This window comes from Dermacentor silvarum, chromosome 2, assembly GCF_013339745.2.
Source record: "Dermacentor silvarum isolate Dsil-2018 chromosome 2, BIME_Dsil_1.4, whole genome shotgun sequence".
NCBI lineage: Eukaryota > Metazoa > Arthropoda > Arachnida > Ixodida > Ixodidae > Dermacentor > Dermacentor silvarum.
Window position 1 is genome coordinate 182612318 of NC_051155.1, and position 22941 is coordinate 182635258.

The following is a 22941-nucleotide window of genomic DNA, read 5'->3' on the forward strand; positions in this document are numbered from 1 at the left end:
TATATGTATAATCGAATCCCGGCCACGGCGGCCGCATTTCGATGGGGGCGAAATGCGAAAAACACCCTTGTACTTAGATTTAGGTGCGCGTTAACGAACCCCAGGTGCATGGTCCAAATTTTCCGGAGTCCCCCATTATGGCGTGCCAGGTCAGATCGTGGTTTTGACGCGTTAAACCCCATAATTTAATTTAAAGAATTACTATATGTGTAGGCTATGCGTTAAGCTTCCCGCGCTTAAATACTAATTCTGTGGCATTCAAACAGCGTATAGCATATACGATATATGTTGCGCATTCCAGGGATTCCAGCAAAACCGCTTCCTTCGAGATCTGTATCGACAGTGGTTTCGTTCTAAGGCAAGTATGCTGTCCTTTGCGTCCCCGGTTCGCAATTCTGCGAATATATTATTGTTGGGGCTGGTTGGCAGTGCACGTTTCCTGCCTTGCGTTCTCTGCTCTTCTTGTATGCTGTGCATACCACAAGCTGCGCGGTTCCTATTAAATTCTGGGGCTTCACGTGCCAAAACCACGATATGATTATGAGGCACGCCCTATATAGGGGGGCAGACTCCGGATTAACTTTGACCACCTGGGGTTCTTTAGCGTGCACCCAATGCATGGCAAACGGGCGTTATTGCATTTCACCCACATCGAAATGCGGCCGCTGCGGCCGGGATTTTATCCCGCGACCTCGGGCTTAACTAGCACAACGCTAAAGCCACTATACGCCATCGCACCACCGGTCTCCACGTGTGCGCGTTAGATTGAGTGCCGCTCTAAATCCTATACCTGTATACATTTCCGTGAACAACAAAGGAACAGGAGCAACATTGTTCGCTGAAAAGCAGGCGGCATTACCGCTGAGCTATCGAGCTGATTGAATAGAATTGTTTAGAAGACAGGGGCCGCGTTATTTGTAACGATTCTTTTCATTTTCCATTCTTTGTTGCCCTTCGTCACTGGCTGGCAGGGCGCCACGCACATTATCGCTGGTATCGGCTACTCGTTGCGACGGGTGATAAGACAATAATGTAATCGGTAGTAAAGAACCCGTGCGGAATAGTACTGCCCCGTATTACGAGCTGACCTCATTTCTTTTGTCTATACGCTCAGCGTGCAGTTACGCAGCGCATACGCGTAAATCACTTATGCTTACTAAATGAAACGTCCAATCACGTACGTTTACTGAATGACACGTGTCACGCGCACAACCATTTGCATGTGCACGCTGATGACTCTGTGGTGATTAAATGCTTGAGACGTGTTCGGCTTATACTTCAGTAAAGATGCGCTGTTCACAAACGGTAATGATTCTCCATATTTATCGCTACGAACGTATAACTTGTGTGTAACTGTGTGATTCCTGTGTGGAACCGCGCTGTGGTTTTATGCCGAGAAAGTTTGTGCAGCGCGTCAAGACAGGCTCCGACCACTGCGGACATGTCCAAGTTAGTTCAAAGTGAATAAATAACTGACAACCATAAATATTACATGACAACAATAACAATATCTGTAAAAGGAACGAAAAGCGCGTAGATGTGATGAAAGCTAGCAGAATGGCTAGACGGAGATAGTTGGCACATACGTCATCGCGGACGCCATCTTTGGTATACTAGCAGGTCGAGAAGCGGCGTAAGCAAAAAACACGACAGCGTGACAAGCACGAGAGGCGCGTCTTGCGTCGAAGTGATAACAGGGATAAACCGGTGAAAAACAGTGTGGTGCGCGTGATAACACGGTGCACTGACGTCATCGTATAGCCGCCATGTTTAGGTGCGAGAGCGGTGACAGCTGCCTCCGTGACGTCACATGAAAACTTTTTTTTTTTTTTCGAGCAACACATCTTGCGTTGCTGTCAAGTGTCCCACGGTTCCTGTCAACTTGCGGTCTCGTTCTTGCCGTGAACCTGTCGTATAGTCATGCGACAGGTTCTCACAAGCTGCAGTTGACTGCTGTCAGCTGAGGCCCATTCTTTGATACGCATCCCTCGACCGCCTTGAAGTCCACCGCCCCCCGATGCCCGGTGGTGTCACAAAATTCCATTGGTTGGCGGGCGCACGCGAAAACGTCCAGAAATTACCCTGTCGCGCAGCTGACTGCGCGTATTCAAAAAAATACTCGCAGCGCGGTGTGTGTTGTCCGCGTTTACACAATTCTCCCCGCGGGGCAGCCGCATGAATGCATGTCACGCCCACAAGACTGGCACGCATGCGACCATCATGCACGCATGCGTGCGGGCCTATAGCGCAGTGCCCTCGGACTCTCCTCTTCTCACGGCACGCTCTTTTGTTTGAGCTATAGACTGTGGCGCCCTTTTGTGACTTTTTTTTTTTTTTTTTTCGCATGCACGGGGAAGGCGCGCCTTCTCGCCCACCCGTCATTCCTCCTGCTTAACTCTTTGTGCGCTCTCGGCATTCGTGCGGCTGAATCGTCGCAAAGCCGCGCTTGGTGTTTGTGCGACCATGCACCAGAGCGAGTTGGCCCATTTTCCGGCCTCGCGCGACAGCCAAGGCGCAATTGCAGGAAACTGTCCACAGCCTTCGGGTCCGCGCGGCGGAGCTTGGTGGCTGCATGCGCCTCGTTCACATCATCTCCCCTTGATCCTTCTCCGAGGTATATAGCTCGTGTTCGCAAAGCACCGAGGTGTTTCAGCGCCGTCATGTAGCAATAATGAAAGCGAGGGTTGACTGATGTCCGCGCTGGTTGGTCCTGTACAAGTTACATCTGTTGTGTGGTCCGCTCTGGTGAAATCAGCAATTAGTGTTTTAGCTGTTCCTATTCTACGTTGAGATTTACAACTAATCCGCGGGCGTGATTTTGCAGGGTCGCTTTGACACTCGCTAAACTTCGGCCTCCAGATCATCATGTTTCAATAAGTCGTCCAGATATCGTAGGAAAACAAAATGTAGTATATATATATATATATATATATATATATATATATATATATATATATATATGACCGTGCACATGATCCGTGCATTATTACTACGGTGTTGCTTCTTTCTTTTTACGTACTTTGTGTACGAGGCGCATACATTTGTTGCAATAACGGCAGTCGTCCAAGTCGACCACGCTTAATTAAACTTGCAGACACATTAAAATTCGCCTGATCGATTGGTATTTTGCGCTGTGGTCTACATTTAATGTACATAGCTCTTATTTGTAGACATCTTCTTCTACTTCTATCCCTTGTTCTTTGTCTTGCAAATGAACATAGAAGCACATCGTATTGGACTAGTGAGGGTTATACGAAACGAAAAGCCCTTTGTACTCCTTAACGGCACGTTTGGTCCAACTCGGGGTCGCGCGAAGCGCGTTTTTCCGTATCGTCAGGCCTCGCTCTTCCAAGTATGTTGCGCCCCGTCGCGGAGTGCGCGCCTTATAAGTAAGCCCGAGAAAGTGTCATTACGGGTGCTTTCGTTTCGTAGGTGTATACAAAGCGACCGACGTCATCCACCCTCTCAACGACAAGAGAGAACCAGAGCAGCGCGCCGCGGGCCCAGAGCACCCACGGCCGCGCGTTGATCGTCCTCACAAAAGGCCAACGGGTGGCCACCCACCGTCACGGCGGTCATTCGTCCGTGCCTGGCTCTTCCTCTGTTTCGAAAGCTCGCGCATATATGCGCGCAGCAGATACATATATGCGCGCCCGCTTTCTCTCCCGGGTGGTGCTCTCCTCTCTTCCTGTGGCGCGCTCTCTCTCTGTGCGTCGTTAAAAGGGAGCTTTGTGTCTTTGGCGCGTCTTGTTTCTCTTTACTTTCCGTGACCCTTCATCGCCCTCCGTCGCGTACGCATGCCTCCGGCGGAGACGCGGTCTGCGCGACCCGGCTTCGCGCTTGGATGGTCCCGTTGTCGCTGTTACGACAGCATCGCCGAGCGCTGTGTGACCCTCTCTGGCCGCTGCGGAAGTTTTGGCGAGCAGGAAGTCGCTTCCGGCCTGTGTGTTGCGATATGTCCATTCGCGCGGAGTGGCTGACGACCGCATGCGCTCGGTGCGTGCGTCGTGTATGACGCGAGTGCGGGGCGCACAGACACATGCGTGCGTGGTGGCCCTGGCCACGGTGAAAGCCTGGCGGTGCGCGCTCGCGTCTTTTCGTATGCATTGCGACTGCGTAAGTGCGCCTTTTGGTGCTTGCGCTGGCGGAGCTAGCCCATTGTTTGCGCATGACGCGCGGAAAATTTTGCGTGGGACGCGGTCGGTCGGACAATTGCGGTCAGCGTGGCTATAGCGTGTACACAGCGAGATGCTGCGGAGGTCAGTCGCTAACGGACGTGCGGGCGATGGTCAGCCAGCGTATGGCTATCCGGCGACGCGAGGTCTTCACCGTGGCGGGGCCTGAGAACGTACGGTACACATTACGGAACGCGCGTGTGGACGATGATATCGAAGGCGGCCGGAAGCGATGAATGGCGGAGAGTGAAAAGGGAAAGCAGGAAGTCGTGTCCCTACTATCAATTCTTTTTGTGAGTTTGTTGATATAGATAAGAGAAATTACTCAATAAGGAGGATGTGAGACTGAGTGAGACATTCAACATGGAACCCGGCTTTGGCGACGCGTGACTTTCAGAAATATTTACTATCCGCAAGTATATTTCATATTGCGACCTTCGTTAGATTTTTTTTTTTTTTTGTCCTATCTGCAAATGTACGAATACGACTGCCGTGCTGGAAGCGTTCTCATGTATAGTTCGCGACACGAAGCCCCAGACTTGCGGCTGAGAAGTCGCCGTAAAAAGGTTGTATGTGCAATCTTTGCCAGAAGTTTAGAAGTCATTGCGTGTATATATATACACGCGTGACCAGGCTTGCGGTCGGGCCGCTTACTGCAGTATACGGCCCCCCTAGAGCTTCCATTTCTCCGCAGCACGAGAGATTGAGAGAAACGGTGCTCCGTCGGTCATCTGAGCCTATACAAGGAGGCTTGCCCGGCCATAAATCTTGTTTCCCGTGGAGTGGCTTCGAAACACACTTTCGGCAAATATCGTTCTCGCCAAGTTTAAGCCATGATTCTGTCAACCCCCACCATAATAGAGGCGCTTGATGCGCCAATTTTGGATGTTTATAATATGGTCCGTCTATAAAGATAAGTCCAGAGAGCGCGACAGATCGCTCTACAGTGCGCCGGTGCTCCTGTTTTTATCGATGGCCGGCATCGCAGTTTCGCTTCCATTTAGACGCTACTGCTAACGGGCGCTTGTGAGACCGCTTCCTGGCGCTATATCGGATATACGACGGGGCCGATAGTCGGCGCCTTAAAAGGGTATTTCATGGCTGAGAAATCCCCGCAACCTTCGATGTTTTTACGGCGCCACTATTTTGGGAAACGAGGCCGAAGCGCTATCGCATATTGCGGGCAATGCTCGCCGTGCACGTACTTAAAGAAAGAAGAAAAGGAAGTGGTTACAATTATCTCGGGTAAAGGCAGTCGGCGGCGGTGGCACTTCGCGCGTGTAAAAATAAAGAATGAAATTGGCGTGTAACCTTGTTGTCGAAATGGACGACGCGTATACATGTAGGTCGACGGCTGGGCTGCAGAGCGTGTGACGCGTGGCGGCGAATGAGCGCAATCGACTTGAGTGATACTATTCCACACGCGCGCGCAAGAAAAAAAAATAAAAGGGGGGGGGGGGGGGGGGCTCCGGGGCGTTCGTGGACCCACGACGAGCCACGCCGGAGTACAGTGCATGCGTCGGAAAGTTATGTACATCAGCGAGCAGTATACATACGAAATCAATGGACAACGTACGCCTTCGATTGCTCATTAAATACTGCTCCTATAGGATCGTCCCTGTTTGCATGTGCGCGCTCTCAACGCAGCGTATCTGTGGTATCATCAAGCAGCGCGTTCTAACATATAGCGGTGCATGGTGCGTACACCTGAGTATATAGTGGGCGGTCCGCGCGCCACGCCGCAGGTAGATGCGATCGCTTCGTCAGACAGTATGTAATGATCGTGGATGATCGTTTGTCGAGATAATTAATCTTCAGTGTCACGCCTCACGCCGTCATTGCTAGCATGTTTTGTATATATAGAGTGGAGAACCGCTATATACCGAACCTCTTGCATGTGCAATTATTTGTCTCATCTGCTTCTGCTCTGGTTTACTGGGCACGCATTCTTGTCGAAACGAAACCTCGTGGGAACTTGCTGTCTTGCGGGAGCTGAAGCGCATTCACTTATTTTTTCTTTTGTAATTTCTTCGACGTTTTAAAATTCTTCGCCAGGTGCGTGAACATCTCCGCATTCAGCGCTCGGCATATACGATCGCATTTCGCGCGACCCAAAACGGAAAAGCTGTCAACACCTATGGCAGGCTGAATGCTTCTGAAATATACTACGACGCTTCTCTAGCGACAAATAATAATAATAATAATAATAATAATAATAATAATAATAATAATAATAATAATAATAATAATAATAAGAAGAAGAAGAAGAAGAAGAAGAAGAAAACATCGTTTTCTCTGAATGCGATAACGAACTTTCCTGTGACCTAAAGAACAAGAGAGAGAGAGAAAGAAAAAAGAAATCAAGGGTGGCGGGGGGGGGGGGGGGGGCTTAAAAAAACGCGCTTTTGATGAGCCTCAATTTTAACGGGCATGAGTATATATGATATATATTCACGTACCCGAAAATAGGAAGCACTTTTGTTAGTGGCCTTCATTTCGATTATTCGCGTGCAAATGGCATTGTGCGCGAATAGCTGCTAATTTTGGCGATTATTTCGCGAGAATTCGGCTCGCGATTGCGCGGCGCCCTTTTCACGGTGTATACGTCGCTGTGCTCGACCCTCGGGATTTGCCAGCGCAAGAGCGCCGCGCCAATCGCGAACGGAAACTATAGTTATACGAACGGCCTTCTAAATCCAGACCGAGGCTCCAACTGTTAACAAGGGATACGCGATGATCCGAATAAGCGGACTTGCGCATTTGCCGTATTTACTCGTGTGAGGCCTGCCAATCATGTAAGGGCCGCATCCTGATTGGGAGATCGAAAACTCGAAGATAGGAAGTTTCACTAAACATTCACATCGACGCTTGCAGCAGTGCATAGGAAGTTCAGAAATAGGGATAGCGTGACCGAAAAAGAAAGGGAAGTTCGGAGCTGATTGGAGAATTGTCACTGGTTGCACATGCTGTGCGGTAGTCGCGTTTAAGTACGGCTGTGTCGGCAGTTAGCCATCAGCTTGACTCATGTATGGTCCGCGTATGTACGTGAAGATATTAAAAAAATAATGATTATAATGTGCGGGTTTTAATTACACGCGTAAGTAGGTCATTTGGGCATTATATTTGTTTGTTTAACATTGTTGTTGACACGCACCGGCTTCTTACCCGTTCCAAATTATGTATGGCGCCGTTTGTATAACCCCTTATAAAAGTAGATTTCGGTGGCATATCGACTGTAGAGGCAGTCTATAGAAATTGTCTGTAAAACTGTGTATAGCGTTTAAAGATAAGCACCTGTACCTTATCATCGCCCGCAGTGTTTCTGGAAGCGGACGTGCCCCAGCAGCTAGCGGTAGTCACGCGCATAACATAAACATTTGACACCGACGCCTCGTGTAACACCCAAACTCCGGAATAAAGTCGTGAGGCCTGCAAATCATAATTGCCGAAATAGCACAGAAAGCGGAGTTTGTAGTATAGTACCGCTACCTGTACTATATTTTGTTGCTGTTTTCGATACTTACACATGTATTTCTTATTTCCATTTCCTTCTGCTTTCCAGGCAGGACTTCAAGCTTTGATGCTGGACTCCTCCTGCCAAGATGGTCATAGTTACGCGGGTGAGTATATACACGACCAGCTTCGGCGCTTTCATTTTGCGAACTCACTATGTATAGCTGAAAGTATAGATATATGGTGGCGCACTGGACGTAATATAGCTATGGCGCTTCTTGAGCTTTCTGTGAAAGGAGGCAATGGCTGCCAAGTGTCCTATATCCACCTGCACACATCCTCCTCATGTTGAGAGAGTAGTGATATTAAGTACTGATATTTCAAAACGTTTGATCAAATGTGTGCCATAAAGTAACATACACGTGCTTTTGAAATGTGCGCGAATATAATTCTCTTAGGGCCGCCCGTGTGCTTGCGTTGTAGTGCACATTAAAGAACCCCAGGTGGTCAAAATTAATCCGGAGCCCTCCACTATGGCGTGCCTCATAATCAGAACTGGTTTTGGCACGTAAAACCCCAGAAAGAAAAAGGGCCGTCAGGAACGGTTGAAATGAAAGAAAGAAATATATTGGAGAGGGCCGAAGGCTCGAGCGGACAGTAATTCGGTAATAGATATTTTCTGCTGCTATGCTATGCACCGCAAATCACATTTTATGCGTTTTGGTGCCACCTCTGAGAGCGTGAGTGAAGGCTGTACTCGTACTACTGGAACCCATGATCTTTCGCATTCTGCGATGCTCTGTGTGCCAATTGAGCTACGACGGCGGCTGTTCCCAAGTGCATGTACGACGCTGCGGTTGAAAGGACGTTCCATATCCGGCCGCCATAGCTAGTGAGTGACGCTGGCTAACACTCCCGGGCCGGGGCTCAATGTAATACGCACAGAGGCTCCTTATTCACACGCTTTCGGTCTCTGGCGGCGGCCAGATGCCTCTGGCGGCGGCCGAGGCATCGGCTCGGCAGGTCGGCGCGAACGCGGGCAAACGCGGATGGCGCCGGCAGCATCTCTACGCGTTGCACGTTATCCGAAAGGGCGCGCCGCCCAGAAACACCTCTTATCGCCTCTCCTCCTCGCGCCCAGCGCGGCCTCTCATTGGTCGCCTGCTCACCCCAGCGCGCCTCTCCTCCTTTGCCATTCACGTGACCTACCCTCCCCCGGCGCGGTTCTCATCCTCTCCTGGTCACGTGACCTGCGTGACGCCGGACAGACGGCGAAGAGTCGGACTAAGAACAGCTTAAAGTAACAGTTAATATTTCCCTGTGCTTTCCTTGGCTACATTCTCTGTTGGCTTTATGTGGTTGTAACTGCCACAAGAAATCTAGCCCCTCGGATCCCCTTATTGTTCCTGTAGGGGTGTTCGAATAGCTGAAATTCCGAATCCAATCGAACACATATTTCCGATAACTAACCAATGTGGAATATCAAGGTTGCGCGGAGTCCTGACAAAAAAAGTCTTGTTTACGTTATTCATTTGGTACGTGTAATTAACAACTGGATGCCAGGTTAACTGTGAAGCTTGTATATAAGAAACGCACTTCGTTTTAAGGGAATCCCCAAACATGATGAGATTGACCAAATAACAAATTGTTTTTCCAAAGTCGAGAAAAAAAATTGTAGGCTTCATAAGGCGAAGGTTACTTAACGACTGGCAACTGTTGCGCAGAAGTGGCCTCATCAATGCTTTTGCTGAGCAACTGGCCTCTGTAAAAAAAAAAAAAAAAAAAAAAAAAGTCGGATCCTGTGTGTAGATTGCAACAACTCACGTTACCATGGACTTATAGCATTCGATAGAGACGACTATTCAACAACTTCGAATAGTTAAATCTCGAGTCGAATACGAATTGCATAGCAAAAACTGCACGATTCGTATTCGAAATATCGAATGTTCGTGCACACCGCTACTTCTTGTTCATGCTGTCTGCACGTTCTGCGCTGGTTTAGCATTGCTAACCCGTGTATGTGCCCGTTTAGTTGGACGGCGATAGAAGTTAAGAGCTCTGAAATTTGCCCATCAGCTGGTTTCGAGACGAGCATTCTAACAATATACGTATCGGTTGTTTTGCACGAGGACATCAACAGCTCCCTTTGTCATGCGTGTCCCTCTCTTTTCGATTCTCATTCTTGTTGGAAGTCTTGAAAGCGAGCATGCTTATTTGAAGGCTTTCGCTGTCTAACCCGGGAGCTTATGTACGCTTAATTGAAGTGTAATTAAGAAGTAAAAGTACATATTATTGGTCGTTGTCTTGGTTGTCCTAATTCCACTAATTAGCGTTACGGACCAGCGCGGGCACGAGCGTGCGAAATATGCTATAAAGTGTGTACTATGAGTCTATTGCAGTTTCCTACTTAAGTTACGCGACAGAAGTGACTGAAGCTACCGACATTCATTGATTCATTCATTCATTCATTCATTCATTCATTCATTCATTCATTCATTCATTCATTCATTCATTCATTCATTCATTGAGGGCCGTTAGGGAACAATAAAAATAAAAAAGGGCGTATTAGGTTTGCTTATATTTAGAGTAGATACAGTTCGAGTTCATGCACTGACATACAAAAAAATATAAGATTACACTATCCCCCCCCCCCCCCCACCCCTTTATTTTCCTGTTGATCAGACATTTTAAACGGTGATTAAGCGGGGTCTTTAATGCCTTAGCAAAACTGATGTTAAGCTTGATAATTCCATGCGCTACTTAGAAATTAGATTTTGTTTGGGCTGCTTTCTTTCTTTCTCTTTCTTTCCTTCTGAAATTCGTGGATAGAGAGCCGGCTCTTCGAGCTGCATTCGACATGCATGACTGACTTACGCCTATTAGTTTCTCCTAGTTGTATGGGATTAGAGCAACGTCGCGAATGAAATCCGCCAGGTTGCCTTGATCGTTGTCGATGCGCGTGAACTGAAAGGGAACGCAAGATTCAGGCCGCAGATACCGTGGCTTGCGATCGCGTTCGCCCTTGAGCAGCGATGCCGTTTTCCGCCGTGAGATCTGGATATAAAATAGACGCGTACGGCGAGAAAGACAGAGAGGGGGGGGGAACAAGAGCAACGGAACCAAGGGCTCTTAAAGAGAATTTCGATAGAAAATTCAGGTCACCCTTGCACACAGTGACGCTGACGTACAGTCAGTCAACCGCAAAATATTCAGGACCGCAGGATCTGAGAAAACGTTTAATTTTCGAGCAGTTTCTGACCGTACGTAGCCAGTAAAACCATACTACACTGCGTTGTTGGCGTATATATGTATACTAGTACAGCCTGTCTTGGCTGTGTTCCGAGGCTTGGTGGGATAGATATTCACATTTTTCTCAAATCCCGCGGCCGGTAAATTTTTGCGGTAGACCGTACGTGTTTTTGCTAATCAATCGCAGCTTCAGGCGCATGCTGTCGGACTTAAGCAATGTTCAGACGCATATACTACCGTAATTATTCGAATATAAGTCGATTCCCCCCCCCCCCCCCCCCGGAAATATGTTGCCCAAATTGGAGCTATCGACCTATATTCGTGAACAAAGCTAACAAAAGCACCAAGCTAATGGAGTTCCTCCGTCGCGGCCGCCGTAAAACCAATCTGGAGATCATCCAGACATGCTAAAGAGATGGAGCATGCCCAACGCGCTCGGCGGCATCGAGGACCACGTCATTCGGGATACCGAGGATGCCTGCGGAGCATTCGCGACGGGGATGACCTCTCCGTCAGTTCCGACGAAGATGCTACTTGTGGCATCGAATAGCGAGATTTGGTGGTTTAGTTTATATGGTAAATAAAGGTGTGTCATGTTCAAAGTTCTTCGTATTTGCTAAAAATATATGGGTCGACCTATATTCGAATATATATATTTTTTTATTTCTCGGCGACCTCAATGTATAGGGGTCGGCTTAATTCGTGTTTGACCTATCTCCGAGTAAATACGGTATAGGCGATTTGAAGAAGGAGCCTCTATGTTTGCTGCGGTGCTGTATTGTGGCGCCATCTAGTACGCATTCGATGAATCGCAGCCGTAATGGCCTCCAAGATTATGGTGCGAACCTCCACCTCTTTTTCTGCTTTTTTTTTTTTTTTTTTTGATGGATTAGACATATGGCACACGAGGCTTCGACAATATCACAATGAACCACTGCAAACACAAAGCATAACCTGCCGTGGCAAGTGAAAATGTCTCTTCATGATATCTCGGAGGCGCGTATGACACACAAGAGGCTTCACAAACCAGTGCAAACGCGAATGTCACATTCGACTGGTGGTCTTAGAGCGCTCTGACTGTGCTACGAAAGTCGTTAAAGATGCTACAAAAGTCGTTACAGGCAGCTTTATAGATGTACTAACGTGTTAAGCGGGTATAAGTAGCGATACTCTGACGTGATTATCGCCAGAGGAGCCCGCTTTTGCTCGCACTAATGCTTATTGTTGTTGTTTTACACTACCTTTGTAATGCTGCTGGGGCTCTCTGCAGCGACGCACCAGTCGAAACGTGCAACAGTATAACGTACTATCGCAAGTAAGAGTAATGGCTCACACGCAAGCAACGTCTTCAGGGCCCGCTGCGGTGGCTTAATAGTGTGTTACTGAGCACGAGGTCGAATTTCATTGCGTGCGGAATACGAAAACGCTCGTATGCGCATACATTTAGGCTCAGGTTCACGCAGTGTTCCTATGTGGTCAAAATCGGTGTACAGCCTTCCACTGCGGCGTTCCCCATAGCCCACCGTGAATATTCGGCACGCAGGTGTGTCCACCTAACTTCCTTTGCTGTTTATCGCATGCAAGTCGAAGACGTAAGTACTTACGTTCGGGAGTGATGCACAGTTAGTATGCGTACGTCGCTTTTGGATACGCATATAGTTTTGCGCAAGTTCTTCACAACAGAGATTTCGTGACCCTGCTAAATGTACTGCATCGTGACCTCCTCGCATACGGCTTATCGCAGTTACAAAGTTTTTTTTTTTTTTTTTCGATTGCAGCGCGAAGATTAACTATGAAAGCGCGAAAAGACGCAAATAAATCTGACAAAAATAGGACGAGCGCTTCTTCAGCCTTCTTTTCGTACCACATCGCGTTTTCATAGTCATGATTTTATGCCAACTCGCCAGTTGACGAGCAGTAACAGACGGAATCGACGCTGCAATCTCATTTTAACAGTTACTGTCGTGAATGAGTTGGGCTATGGAAATTAGCTTGGTCAGAGGTGTACTTAAAACATGTGCAACCGGAACGTCGTGATGAACTGAAAGCGACGTAAAAAGCACAGCGTGATTTATTTATTTATTTATTTATTTATTTATTTATTTATTTATTTATTTATTTATTTATTTATTTATTTATTTATTTATTTATTTAGTCATACCGTTGACCCTCTGTTGAGGGTCGTTACAGGGAGGGTACATAAAAAAGGTTCTCAACAGAAACATGATAAGGTTATGATGAGGTTATGACAAGTGCGGCAAGTTTAGCAGGTTGACATAATTGCATGATGATGGATAAAGCGCGATAAATGACGTGGACTGTTACGTCTATTTCTTTTCTGCGTGAACGTCTTTCTTCGCGCTGTTTATCTGTCATCTTGTTGAGGTTATGCCATGTAGCGAGCATTTGCTATTTGTGTGTACGTGTATGTGTGTTTTTAAAGGGTCTGGACTATTTCCTAGCTGCTTCGACGAGATTTCACAAACTGCATTGACACTGCTTGCAGGGGTAGCTGTGCTTTCCCAAATCTCTGTGAAATAGTTTTAAAAGAGCAACTGTATGGATTGGGACTAACTAGGAATTTTACCTTCTGTACTACACGAAGATATAGGTGTAGCCCTGCGCACGAATTAAGCTGCAGGGCCAAGCGTGCAGTAATCGGGACGTACGGACCACTTTGCAGGGCGACTACATCTGGATAGAGCCGCAGGCGAAGCGGGAGTTTGACGTCGCCATCGGAGCCAGGGTTGCTTCGGCCGAAGGCAGAAGGATACAGGTCATCGACGACGACGGCAAGGTACGCGTCGTGTTTCGAGCAGCAGAGGAATATATGTATATAGCGTGGAAGGGGACCAACGAGGTGTTTCCCGTCCAGGAACAATGGCTGACTCCGGAGAGGCGTATCAAGGCGATGCACCCAACGTCCATCCAGGGCGTGGAGGACATGATCTCCCTGGGGGACCTGCACGAAGCGGGCATCCTCAGGAACCTGCTCATCCGCTACAACGAGAACCTCATCTACGTGAGTATATACTAGTCTCGCTTCTGGGTCGTGTAACTTGATCGGCACTGTGATTCGGAACAGGGGAGCCGGATCCCGCTTGTGGTATATTATAGCTTTGCATGTAGTATGCCTGCAATCCAGAGACCTGCATGCAGTGCATTCACGTATGGGGTAACCTTTGGCCGCGCTTCGCGGTGTCGAGGCCAGAGTTGATTCCGGACCGTGCGGCGGCTTTCTTATGGAAGTCCCCGACATTCCTATCTCCTGGAGGGTGAGGACAACTCTCCTGGCGGCCATCCACACCTTTGGAGCGCGTGGACTGCCACGCGTGGGAGCCTTCACGGGCACACCCACGCAGTGTTTGTGTATGAATTAAGGCGCCACGCACTTAGCGCAGGGAAAAAAGATAAACAGAGGAAAAGCATGGGTGTAAAAAAAAAAAAAAACTACTTTGCGCAGTGAAAGAGAAATTAATTTAAACATAGAAAGGGAGAAAAATGAACAGTAAGCGCCTTATCTTATAGGAATGAATTTTAAATGGATTCCATTTACAATGGAATGGGGAATCCTAACTCGCAAAAGCCCGGGTGTGTGTATATAAGCTCCGCCATTGCCCCGGTTTTAAGTGACCTTGTTCTTTGCCAACCTTGACAAAGCAGTCTGTAGCCGCCTTGTGCATAGTTCTGTCGTAAACGTTTTTAGGTTCGTTGACCATTATATGAATTTTCTTGATTCCGAACAAGACCCGGTTGAACCTGAAGTTGCTAACGTCCTATAACTACGCGTGACTGCTTCAAAATAATAATAATAATAATAATAATAATAATAATAATAATAATAATAATAATAATAATAATAACCCATGAGCTCCAGGTTTCAGAGAAATTACGTTTTCTGGACATTTTGTTTGAGTTTAAGGATAACCACACTTGCTGGCGGTATGAGCCTAGAGCCAGCAAACCACTGTTACCATTTCATTAGGTACACTCGAAGTTAGTGAAGAGGTGTGGCAAATCTGTGTTTTAAGAATGCTCGGTCGAAATCCTGGCCGCATTTAACGATGGAAGCTGTACTGCGTGAGTCAGAACTATTATCGAATGCAGGCCATCTTGAACATGTAAAGGTCTCTGTTACAGAAATGCTCCTCAAAAAAGAAAACTGACGAAACAGCCGGAATCACGCATATAATTCAGTACTAAAGAAAGCTGTTATACCATATATTCACGCGGTGTCTCATAATCTAAAGATAACTATAGCACAAAGATCGCGAGTATTAGTTGGTTTCTTTCTGCCTCCACAAAGCTGTCTTCATTGTGCAGAATGAGCCAGCCCGACAGTGATTCTAACGACCAAGAAGAATGTCCAAAGCACAGAACTGTTTTTCATGATTGCGTTGAAAGTTCCTTCAAGTTGTGGTAAGCGATACTTGAGACACGCTGGCCGATGTGTTAGCGAAATATTCAGGGAGCATAATAACAACGTAAGAAAGGGCGAGGAAGCCTTTCTTGCATTACACTGTGACAAGTGCGCATGTCAGCCACTCTTCAACGAAGCCGACGTAATCAGTAAATATAAAAGCAAGCACGTGCTTGAAATAATGGAAGCCGAGATGATTCGTAGATTAGGCGAGCAGTGAGGTAGCTCAGCGTCCGTTTTATTGTCTAATAAAGAACTGCGATTCCTCAGATCAACTAGCTTCAGACATGCGCAAATTGGACGTGATCCATGAGCCTGTATGTATGTACCGCGCTTCCTTGTAAAGTTGTAAGTTCAGTGCCGTGGTGTCCTCTTTCTTTGGTCCCCGGTCTTGCTTGTGCGACGTTTTATTTTCGTAATGTTGCACCAACAAGCCCAGGTCTCCAGTATTCTCATCTTACAGGCGCATATAGACCGCGAAAGAGAGAGAGAAAATGATAAATGAAAGGCAGGGAGGTTAACCATGGATTCGTCCCGGTTGGCTACCCTACACTGGGGGAAGGTAAAAGGGGAGGGAAATATTAGGAGAAAAATAGAAAGTCCACTGTGGACATCGTTAACGTGGTAATAGTTTTCTGCTCTATATAGATCACTGGCAGTGACTTAGTCCGGATCACAGACGGCCAACGCAGGAAGTGAGCTATAGCTACCGTAGCTATATATCATAGCTACCTACGTCCGTTGTGTACACTTTCCTAATATTCTTTGTTCAGTTGCCGGCTGTCCAGTGTCTCTAGCGCAGTACACAGCACCTGCCTCTTCGTGCTGTATAACATGGGCGATGGGCACAGATGCGCGATTGTTTCATCACAGCCGCAAGTGTCACAAGTGTAGAGCTGTCGGCCCATGGAATAAGACGCGAATATGACAGTAGGTAAACGCGGCACCAAGCTAAAGCAATATATATATATATATATATATATATATATATATATATATATATATAGTTCTCTTCACAGTTTTTCAGTCCGTGCGGAAGACCGATATTCGATTAAGTCTGGAGTCAGTGAATGTATAGGCGACTGTTCGTGACACTCGTTGAGTTTTACAAGGGCGTCGGGTCTCGCATCCCGGCTGCAGTTGCCTTTTCATGTTGACACAGTAGCTTTTATTTATTATTTATTTATTTATTTATTTATTTATTTATTTATTTATTTATTTATTTATTTATTTATTTATTTGCGTTTGCCACATTGTGCATTATGTAAGTAGTTTATTTCGTCCTATGTAGTGCATCCCTGTCCCTTTTCTCCCCACATCCCCACTGCTGTCCTCCGTTCAAGCCAGCGGTAATTTCCTTACTTTTATTTTATTCATTTTATTTAAAATTAAACCAATTACTACTACCATAGTAAGGGACGATGCTACTACTATACCATATACTACTGCACTCACGTGCCATGGAGCGAAATGTAGCTGCTGCGTCTGTTATTGAGTGAAATTGAAGAATACGCCGATTAATCCGGCCATTCTGCGCAAGCGCAGGGCAATCAAGTCATTAAGAATCGCGAGAAACGCGAAGATGTGCGTGTTTCACTTATTTCTTGTCCTATTTTTCTCAGAAGGCTGCAATCGAAGGACATGTTTAAAAAAAAAACAACTTCGTGAAACCGCCAGCAATGGTGCATGCTTGGTCTGCTGACTACTAGACTCACGTATAGAATTATAGTTAATCAGAAACACGTGCGCAGAGAAGCGCTGGTTCCATCCGCTGATGTTTCCGTCGATTGACGGAAACATCAATAGGCTGTTGGTGCTCCAGCCATGCAGCATATATCTTTCGTCTGCTGAAATTATTAAATTTAAGCTAGCTGGTCGCTTTTATGCAGTTCCAACTCTCGAGTTCCACTGCTACTAAGCCTAACGAAACGAACGCTGCTAGGGATCCACCAACTCTACTACTTCTTATGGGTAAACCTTCGCCCATCTCGCGGCAGTTTGAAAACGCCTTGAAACGATTTTTCGCTCCCCGCGCACGACTGCATCTCGCGATTGTTGGCGATGCGTATATGCAGAATGGACGTGCGACCTTGGGAGTTCTGCCAACGCGCCTCGGCAACGCACGAGCCGCACGGACTGTCCATTCGCGCTCAAGTCTGTAACTCTACAGCGTAAACAAAACAAACGCGCTAAACCTCCGCTACGCGCGGAAACCTATTCGACATTGCGCGTGCCTCGATACGCCAAAGCGCGCGAGTCCTGTTTTGTTGATTTGCATGTCGTTTGAGTGTTTGCGTCTCTCTCCCCGTGTGGTTATACGATCGAGTGCTTGCGAGGAAAGAAGAGGGAACAGTCCAGCCCCGTGGTATTCCCGACTTCTCTCTTTCTCTCCCGTCTTTTTATTTATTTATTTATTTATTTATTTATTTATTTTACTGCGACAGCATTTATGAACTACAGGAAGTGCGTTTGCTTTTGCAAGCCCCACCAGCTGCGCCTTAGCGCTGAAGCCCTATGACTACAGGTGCGCGCCAGCCAGCCTTTGTAATAAGGCTCATGGAACAATTCTGACCAAAAATAGTTTGGATGAAATGTAATGGGGATGGTTAAAGGGAGGGGAAATTAACGTGACAACCATTTTGTAGCTTGAAGGAACTCGCAAACGGTGTCAGATGCATCTTTGGGGCTAAAACCTTTAGTGCCTTAAGGAGAGTATATATTGTAACCGAGTCCTGTAGCACAATCACACTTAAAGGTGCCATGACTCCCTATTTCCGAGCGTCCCACGGCAATCTTGCAAAATCTGAGCGCATTCGGTGCGGTAAAAAAAACCTTGTGTTTTATTTGTTCTGTTGCAATTAAACCGTACAGCAGTCAGGCAACACTGACGGGTGACGAAATAAAATGCGTTCTACGTGGTCAATGTGTGGCTCGGCGGTCAGCCCGATATACTTTCTGCAAGCGTTCTCAGGATTGTGCTGTTTTTTTTTGCGGGAATTTGCGGAGCGAGGAGAGTACGGCACGCATGGTTTCGGAATGCTTTGTAGCAGACGACATAGCGGTGGCCCCCACTCCTTGACGTCCCACAAGCCGCGCCAAAATGGCGGTCGCTGTCCGTGGGAGGAGCTAAATTAGTGCACGCTTAGAGGCAGTAATTTTAAACTGAAATTTCGGGTTATAGTGCGCGCTGAGCGCATAGTTGGCGTTTCATTGCGATAGAAATTATATGGACACTGCAGGCGCATTTCTGCCGTCGCCGTGAGGTTCCGTACAGTGGCGCACCGACGGCAGGGGGAGGTTTCGGGTGTTGTAACCCCCCCCCCCGTCCCGCCCCACCAGTCCAACGTATATCTTAAGTGCTCTGTTCGCATTGTCATTACAATCAGAAGGTCGCTTGAGGTCGAATTTTCGCGATTAATAAAAACACTCCATCACTGTATTGTATTTATTCGTTCGCGCTTAAATTACTTTGGGTAAAACGCTGCAGAAATAAACATCGTCATCATCCTTGGTGTCATTGTATTATTATAATTATTAGGCATTTTATTTGCTGTTGGATTCATCTGGCTAAAGCAAGGAAATTGCATATTATGCAAAGTGCTTGCGTCCCCCCCCCCCCCCCCACCAGAAAAATGCAACCCCCCTCCCTCCCCTGGCAGAGATCCAGGGTGCGCTACTGGTATAAAGCCCGAGGGCGCTAAAATCGTCGCCACGCGCCGTATGCTGTATGTGCGAGTGAAAGCGTGCGAGGGTGAGTCGGCGATCGCGGCTCCATCTCGCGCACACAAGAGAAGGAAGCGCGCCGTCTTCCGCTGCGCGCAAGGCTCCGGGTGGCGACTTGTACAGCGGGGGCGTGGCACTGCGGGTCACGTGACTTCCGTTTAACACGTGTTGTCATGGCAATTATGGAGCTCCTAGGTGCCTAACATAATCGCTTAAGAACTTTTGAGGCACTGCTTTGCGCCGCCGCGCGTCGGCTGCTAGTTACTGAGCGTTGCTCTCGTATCTCCGGGACCGGGCGCAGCGACCTTGCCGAGCGCAGCTCCTACATGCGTAAGGAGCGAATCGTTTAGGGCGCGTTGAATGTCTGGTGGTGTCTGGCCCACGCCGGCCGCGCTTTTTATTGCGATAGCAATTAAATGGACTCTTCAAGCGGATTTCTGCCTTCGTCGTCGCTGTCGCAGTGAGGTTCCGTATAAAGGATCCGCGCGCCGTACGTGCGAGTGAAAGCGCGCGTGGGACGCGCGCTATCACGGAGAGCGAACTCACGGCGGAGAGCAAGCGCGACTTCCGTCGCGCGAAAGGCCGTGGGGGTATGGAAGGGAGGAGGGCGACGCTGTGCTGCGGCACCAAATGCGTATCTTGCAACCGGGCGCAAGGGGAACTGGCGACTCAGTTTCGCGCGCGAAAGAAGGAAAGCGGAAAGGCAGCGCGGGAGGAAGGGGGGGGGGGCAGATTCTACTCTGCCAACAACTGCGATTGTACTTAACCCGGCTGCGGCGGTCGCCCGCACCGTATCTTGAAAGCAATCTCCACACGGCTATGACCTTCGTAAGCACTGTGCATTCGCCGCTCAGTTTCCGTTGAAGCGATAGACCGCACGAACCTTCGCTGGCTGCGGCGGCTGCGCTTGCTGCCAGCGTTTTGACAGTGGTCGTCTGCGGTCATCGAGTGTGATCTATCCACATTTGCTTGTGCGCGCTGACACCACGCTTGTTAATTCAGTTAGTAAGCGAATGTGTCCAAGTTTATGCAGCCGATAAAACTACTATCCCTACTCCGAATAGCTCTCTATTAATTTGCTATCGCAATTGATGCTTTGCCTTTCAGGCGAAACTGTGGCATTTTTATTGTAGCGTTCTAGTGGCCGATATCCTTGCAGTAGTGGTAGTGTGGCATGATGGCTTTTGATCTCGGTGAACTGTGGTAGTGTAAACAAGCGGATACTGCTTGCGTTTGTGCCCCGGTGCCGCGGCGGTCGTTGGGGTGTTGCGGAGCGAAGCGTAGCAACACCCCAAATAAAGAAATACTGCTCCAGTCAGGTAGACTGCTCCCTCCCTGATAGTGAGATTATATTTGGTAATCAAAACAGTGATGCGTTTATTTAGGAATACCATCGTTTCTCTCTCGCAGGCGCGAGGACAAGCAGGTGTGAGAGAGATACGATGGTATTCCTAATAAACGCATCACTGTTTTGATGATCGAAATATAATCTCACTATCAGGGAGGGAGCAGTCTACCTGACTGGAGCAGTATTTTTTTATTTGGGGTGTTGCTACGCTGCGCTCTGCAACACCCCAACGACAGCCGCTTCGCGTCGGTGCCCGGCACCGGGGTAGAAATGCGAGCACTATCCGCGTGTGCAAGAGCGGACGCAATTTTCTCTCTTGCACACACTTGTCCTCGCGCCTGCGGACAAACGACTGGTGGTCCCTCCAAAGACCATCTCGTGCCAGACCAGTGCCTCAAAAGTCCCTAAGCGATTATGTCCCTAGGCACCTAGGAGTTACACGATTGCCATGACAACACATGTTAAGCGGAAGTCACGTGACCCGCAGTGCCACGCCCCCGCTAGTTGGTAACGATTCATAATGCAAAAAAAAAAAACGTAAGGCGCGCAGACACAGACACAAGCGGAAAGAAGCGGACAACGCTGGGCGGAGAGAAGCGGACAACACGAGCGCCGGCATTCCTGTTGTCCGCTTCTCTCCGCTTGTGTCCGTGTCTGTGCGCCTTACTTTTTTTTTTTTTCGTTATGTATCTTAAAAGCCATCTGCAATGGGGACATAGTCCTCCCTCCTCCGTGTTTTCGCGGCTTAGTTCGCGTTGATGTGAGCGGCAGCACGTAGGTCAATTCGCTTGCTGCTGCTGCCGCGTTTCCTCACTCCAGCGTTTTGACAGCGAGTTTCCGCGGTCATCGAGGGAAATATGTTCATGTTTGCTTGTGCGCGTGTGACATCATTCTTGTCAACTTAGTTAGTATGCCTATGTTTACAGCTTTATAGGGCCGATAAAACCACTACCCTTACTTCCTGTAGCTGTCCAGTAATTTGCTATTGCGATCAATGGTTTGCCTTTCAAGCGAAACTGCGAGTTTTTTCTTCATATTTTATTTCTCTCTCTCTTTCGTGTTTACGCGTGTGTGTGCGCGTGTGTATATATAACCATATTGATCCATCTACGCTCAGTTACAATGCCAAATTGAGAATAGTTGGACGACCAAGTCAGACCCGTTTAAGTTAAAAGGCATTGACAGGGATTGACTATATTTTGGTTTGGGATGTGCTCTATGCTGTTATTACAAATTTTGCTACACACAGCTGGCGCAATCACAGAGGTTTCCATGCAGTAAAGGGCCAGTCAAGGGAAGGTGTGAATTAAACAAGATTTTAACAAGGAGTTGGGACATGGTTCTCAGTACATTTAAGGGAATTGCAAAAAATTTACGGTAAACAAGATTGGCTCAACATTGCATATGATCGGAATGGGGCGGGATGGGGGTTGGGGCATTTTGCTTTTATCTACTCTCACTGCAGATCTGTCCTGGACAACTGCAAAACTGTCACTGAACTGAAAGAAATCAGTGGAACCTGTTTTTCTTTCTTTATATCTGTGAAGGATTTAATACCTTTAATCGATTCCAACTAACTGAAACTAAACCATTGCTTGGCAAGCCTTTGCTCCAACACCTTCGTCATTGAAGGACCAGCAATTGACTATGTGTTCATAATGAACTTGTACATGATTGGCTAGCTAGCTGCTCAAATTTTAATTTCACTGCCCAAAATTCTGCCATTCATTATGTGCCTGAAACCAGGCCTTCGTAAACTCTACATTGACTACATTTGGGTTTTTGGAATTCTTTCCTGGAACCAAATCCTTGCTAAGGATGATTGCACATATGATTTTCTGTTGTCTTGCTTCTGCCATGGTTGAGTGTGGCGGAGTTCTTAGGCCACGAAATTCACCACTTACAAGTCGACTACACAGCACACGTCTGAAGAGCAGCTCCTCTTTTAAGAAACGAAAATTCCTTATGCGTGCATGAAAAACCTGAAGCCTACTGACTGTGGTTTGGTGATATTGGTTTCGAATTCATAATGACATGTTCATTTTTCATTCCCATGCCTATTCTTTTGACTATTTGGTTTACAATGTTTTGCAGGAAAGTAGTGCATAGTTACAGTGCATTGATTAATTTTTGATAGTACGAACGTAAGTTAATCTCTTTGTTTCTCCTGTCTCGCTTTCTTTTTTCAGACTTACACAGGATCCATCTTGGTTGCAGTAAATCCCTACCAGATTCTGCCCATCTACACAGCAGAGCAGATCAAGCTATACAAGGACAAGAAGATTGGAGAGCTGCCTCCTCACATCTTTGCCATTGGTGACAACGCCTACACAAACATGAAGAGGTTTCACGTCAACCAGTGTGTCATCATCAGGTGTGTTCATCACCCAAGAAGCAGATTAATATCTGCTTCTTTTACTTTAATATGTGTCATTACCATATTGTTTTGTTATTAGGGGTGTGCAAGTATTCATAATATCGCATATGAATTGAATAGTCCTTGCTATTTGGTTCAAGAATTCACTATTCAGAATTTTTGAACATTCATTTTTATTCGAACTTGATGAGCAGCA

The 22941-nt window shown here is 47.3% G+C and overlaps 1 protein-coding gene across 2 annotated transcripts in view; it reads left to right on the forward strand.

Moving 5' to 3' along the window:
* Window positions 1-22941, forward strand: part of LOC119442245 (myosin-VIIa-like) — a 172352-nt gene that overhangs the window by 67273 nt on the left and 82138 nt on the right. For both annotated transcript variants that reach the window (XM_037707047.2, XM_037707048.2), the window contains exons 2-5: window positions 7738-7795; window positions 13561-13674; window positions 13753-13899; window positions 22558-22742. In XM_037707047.2, the coding sequence (XP_037562975.1) occupies window positions 7778-7795; window positions 13561-13674; window positions 13753-13899; window positions 22558-22742 (464 nt within the window). In that variant the 5' untranslated portion in view covers window positions 7738-7777. The remainder of the gene's footprint in view (window positions 1-7737; window positions 7796-13560; window positions 13675-13752; window positions 13900-22557; window positions 22743-22941) is intronic.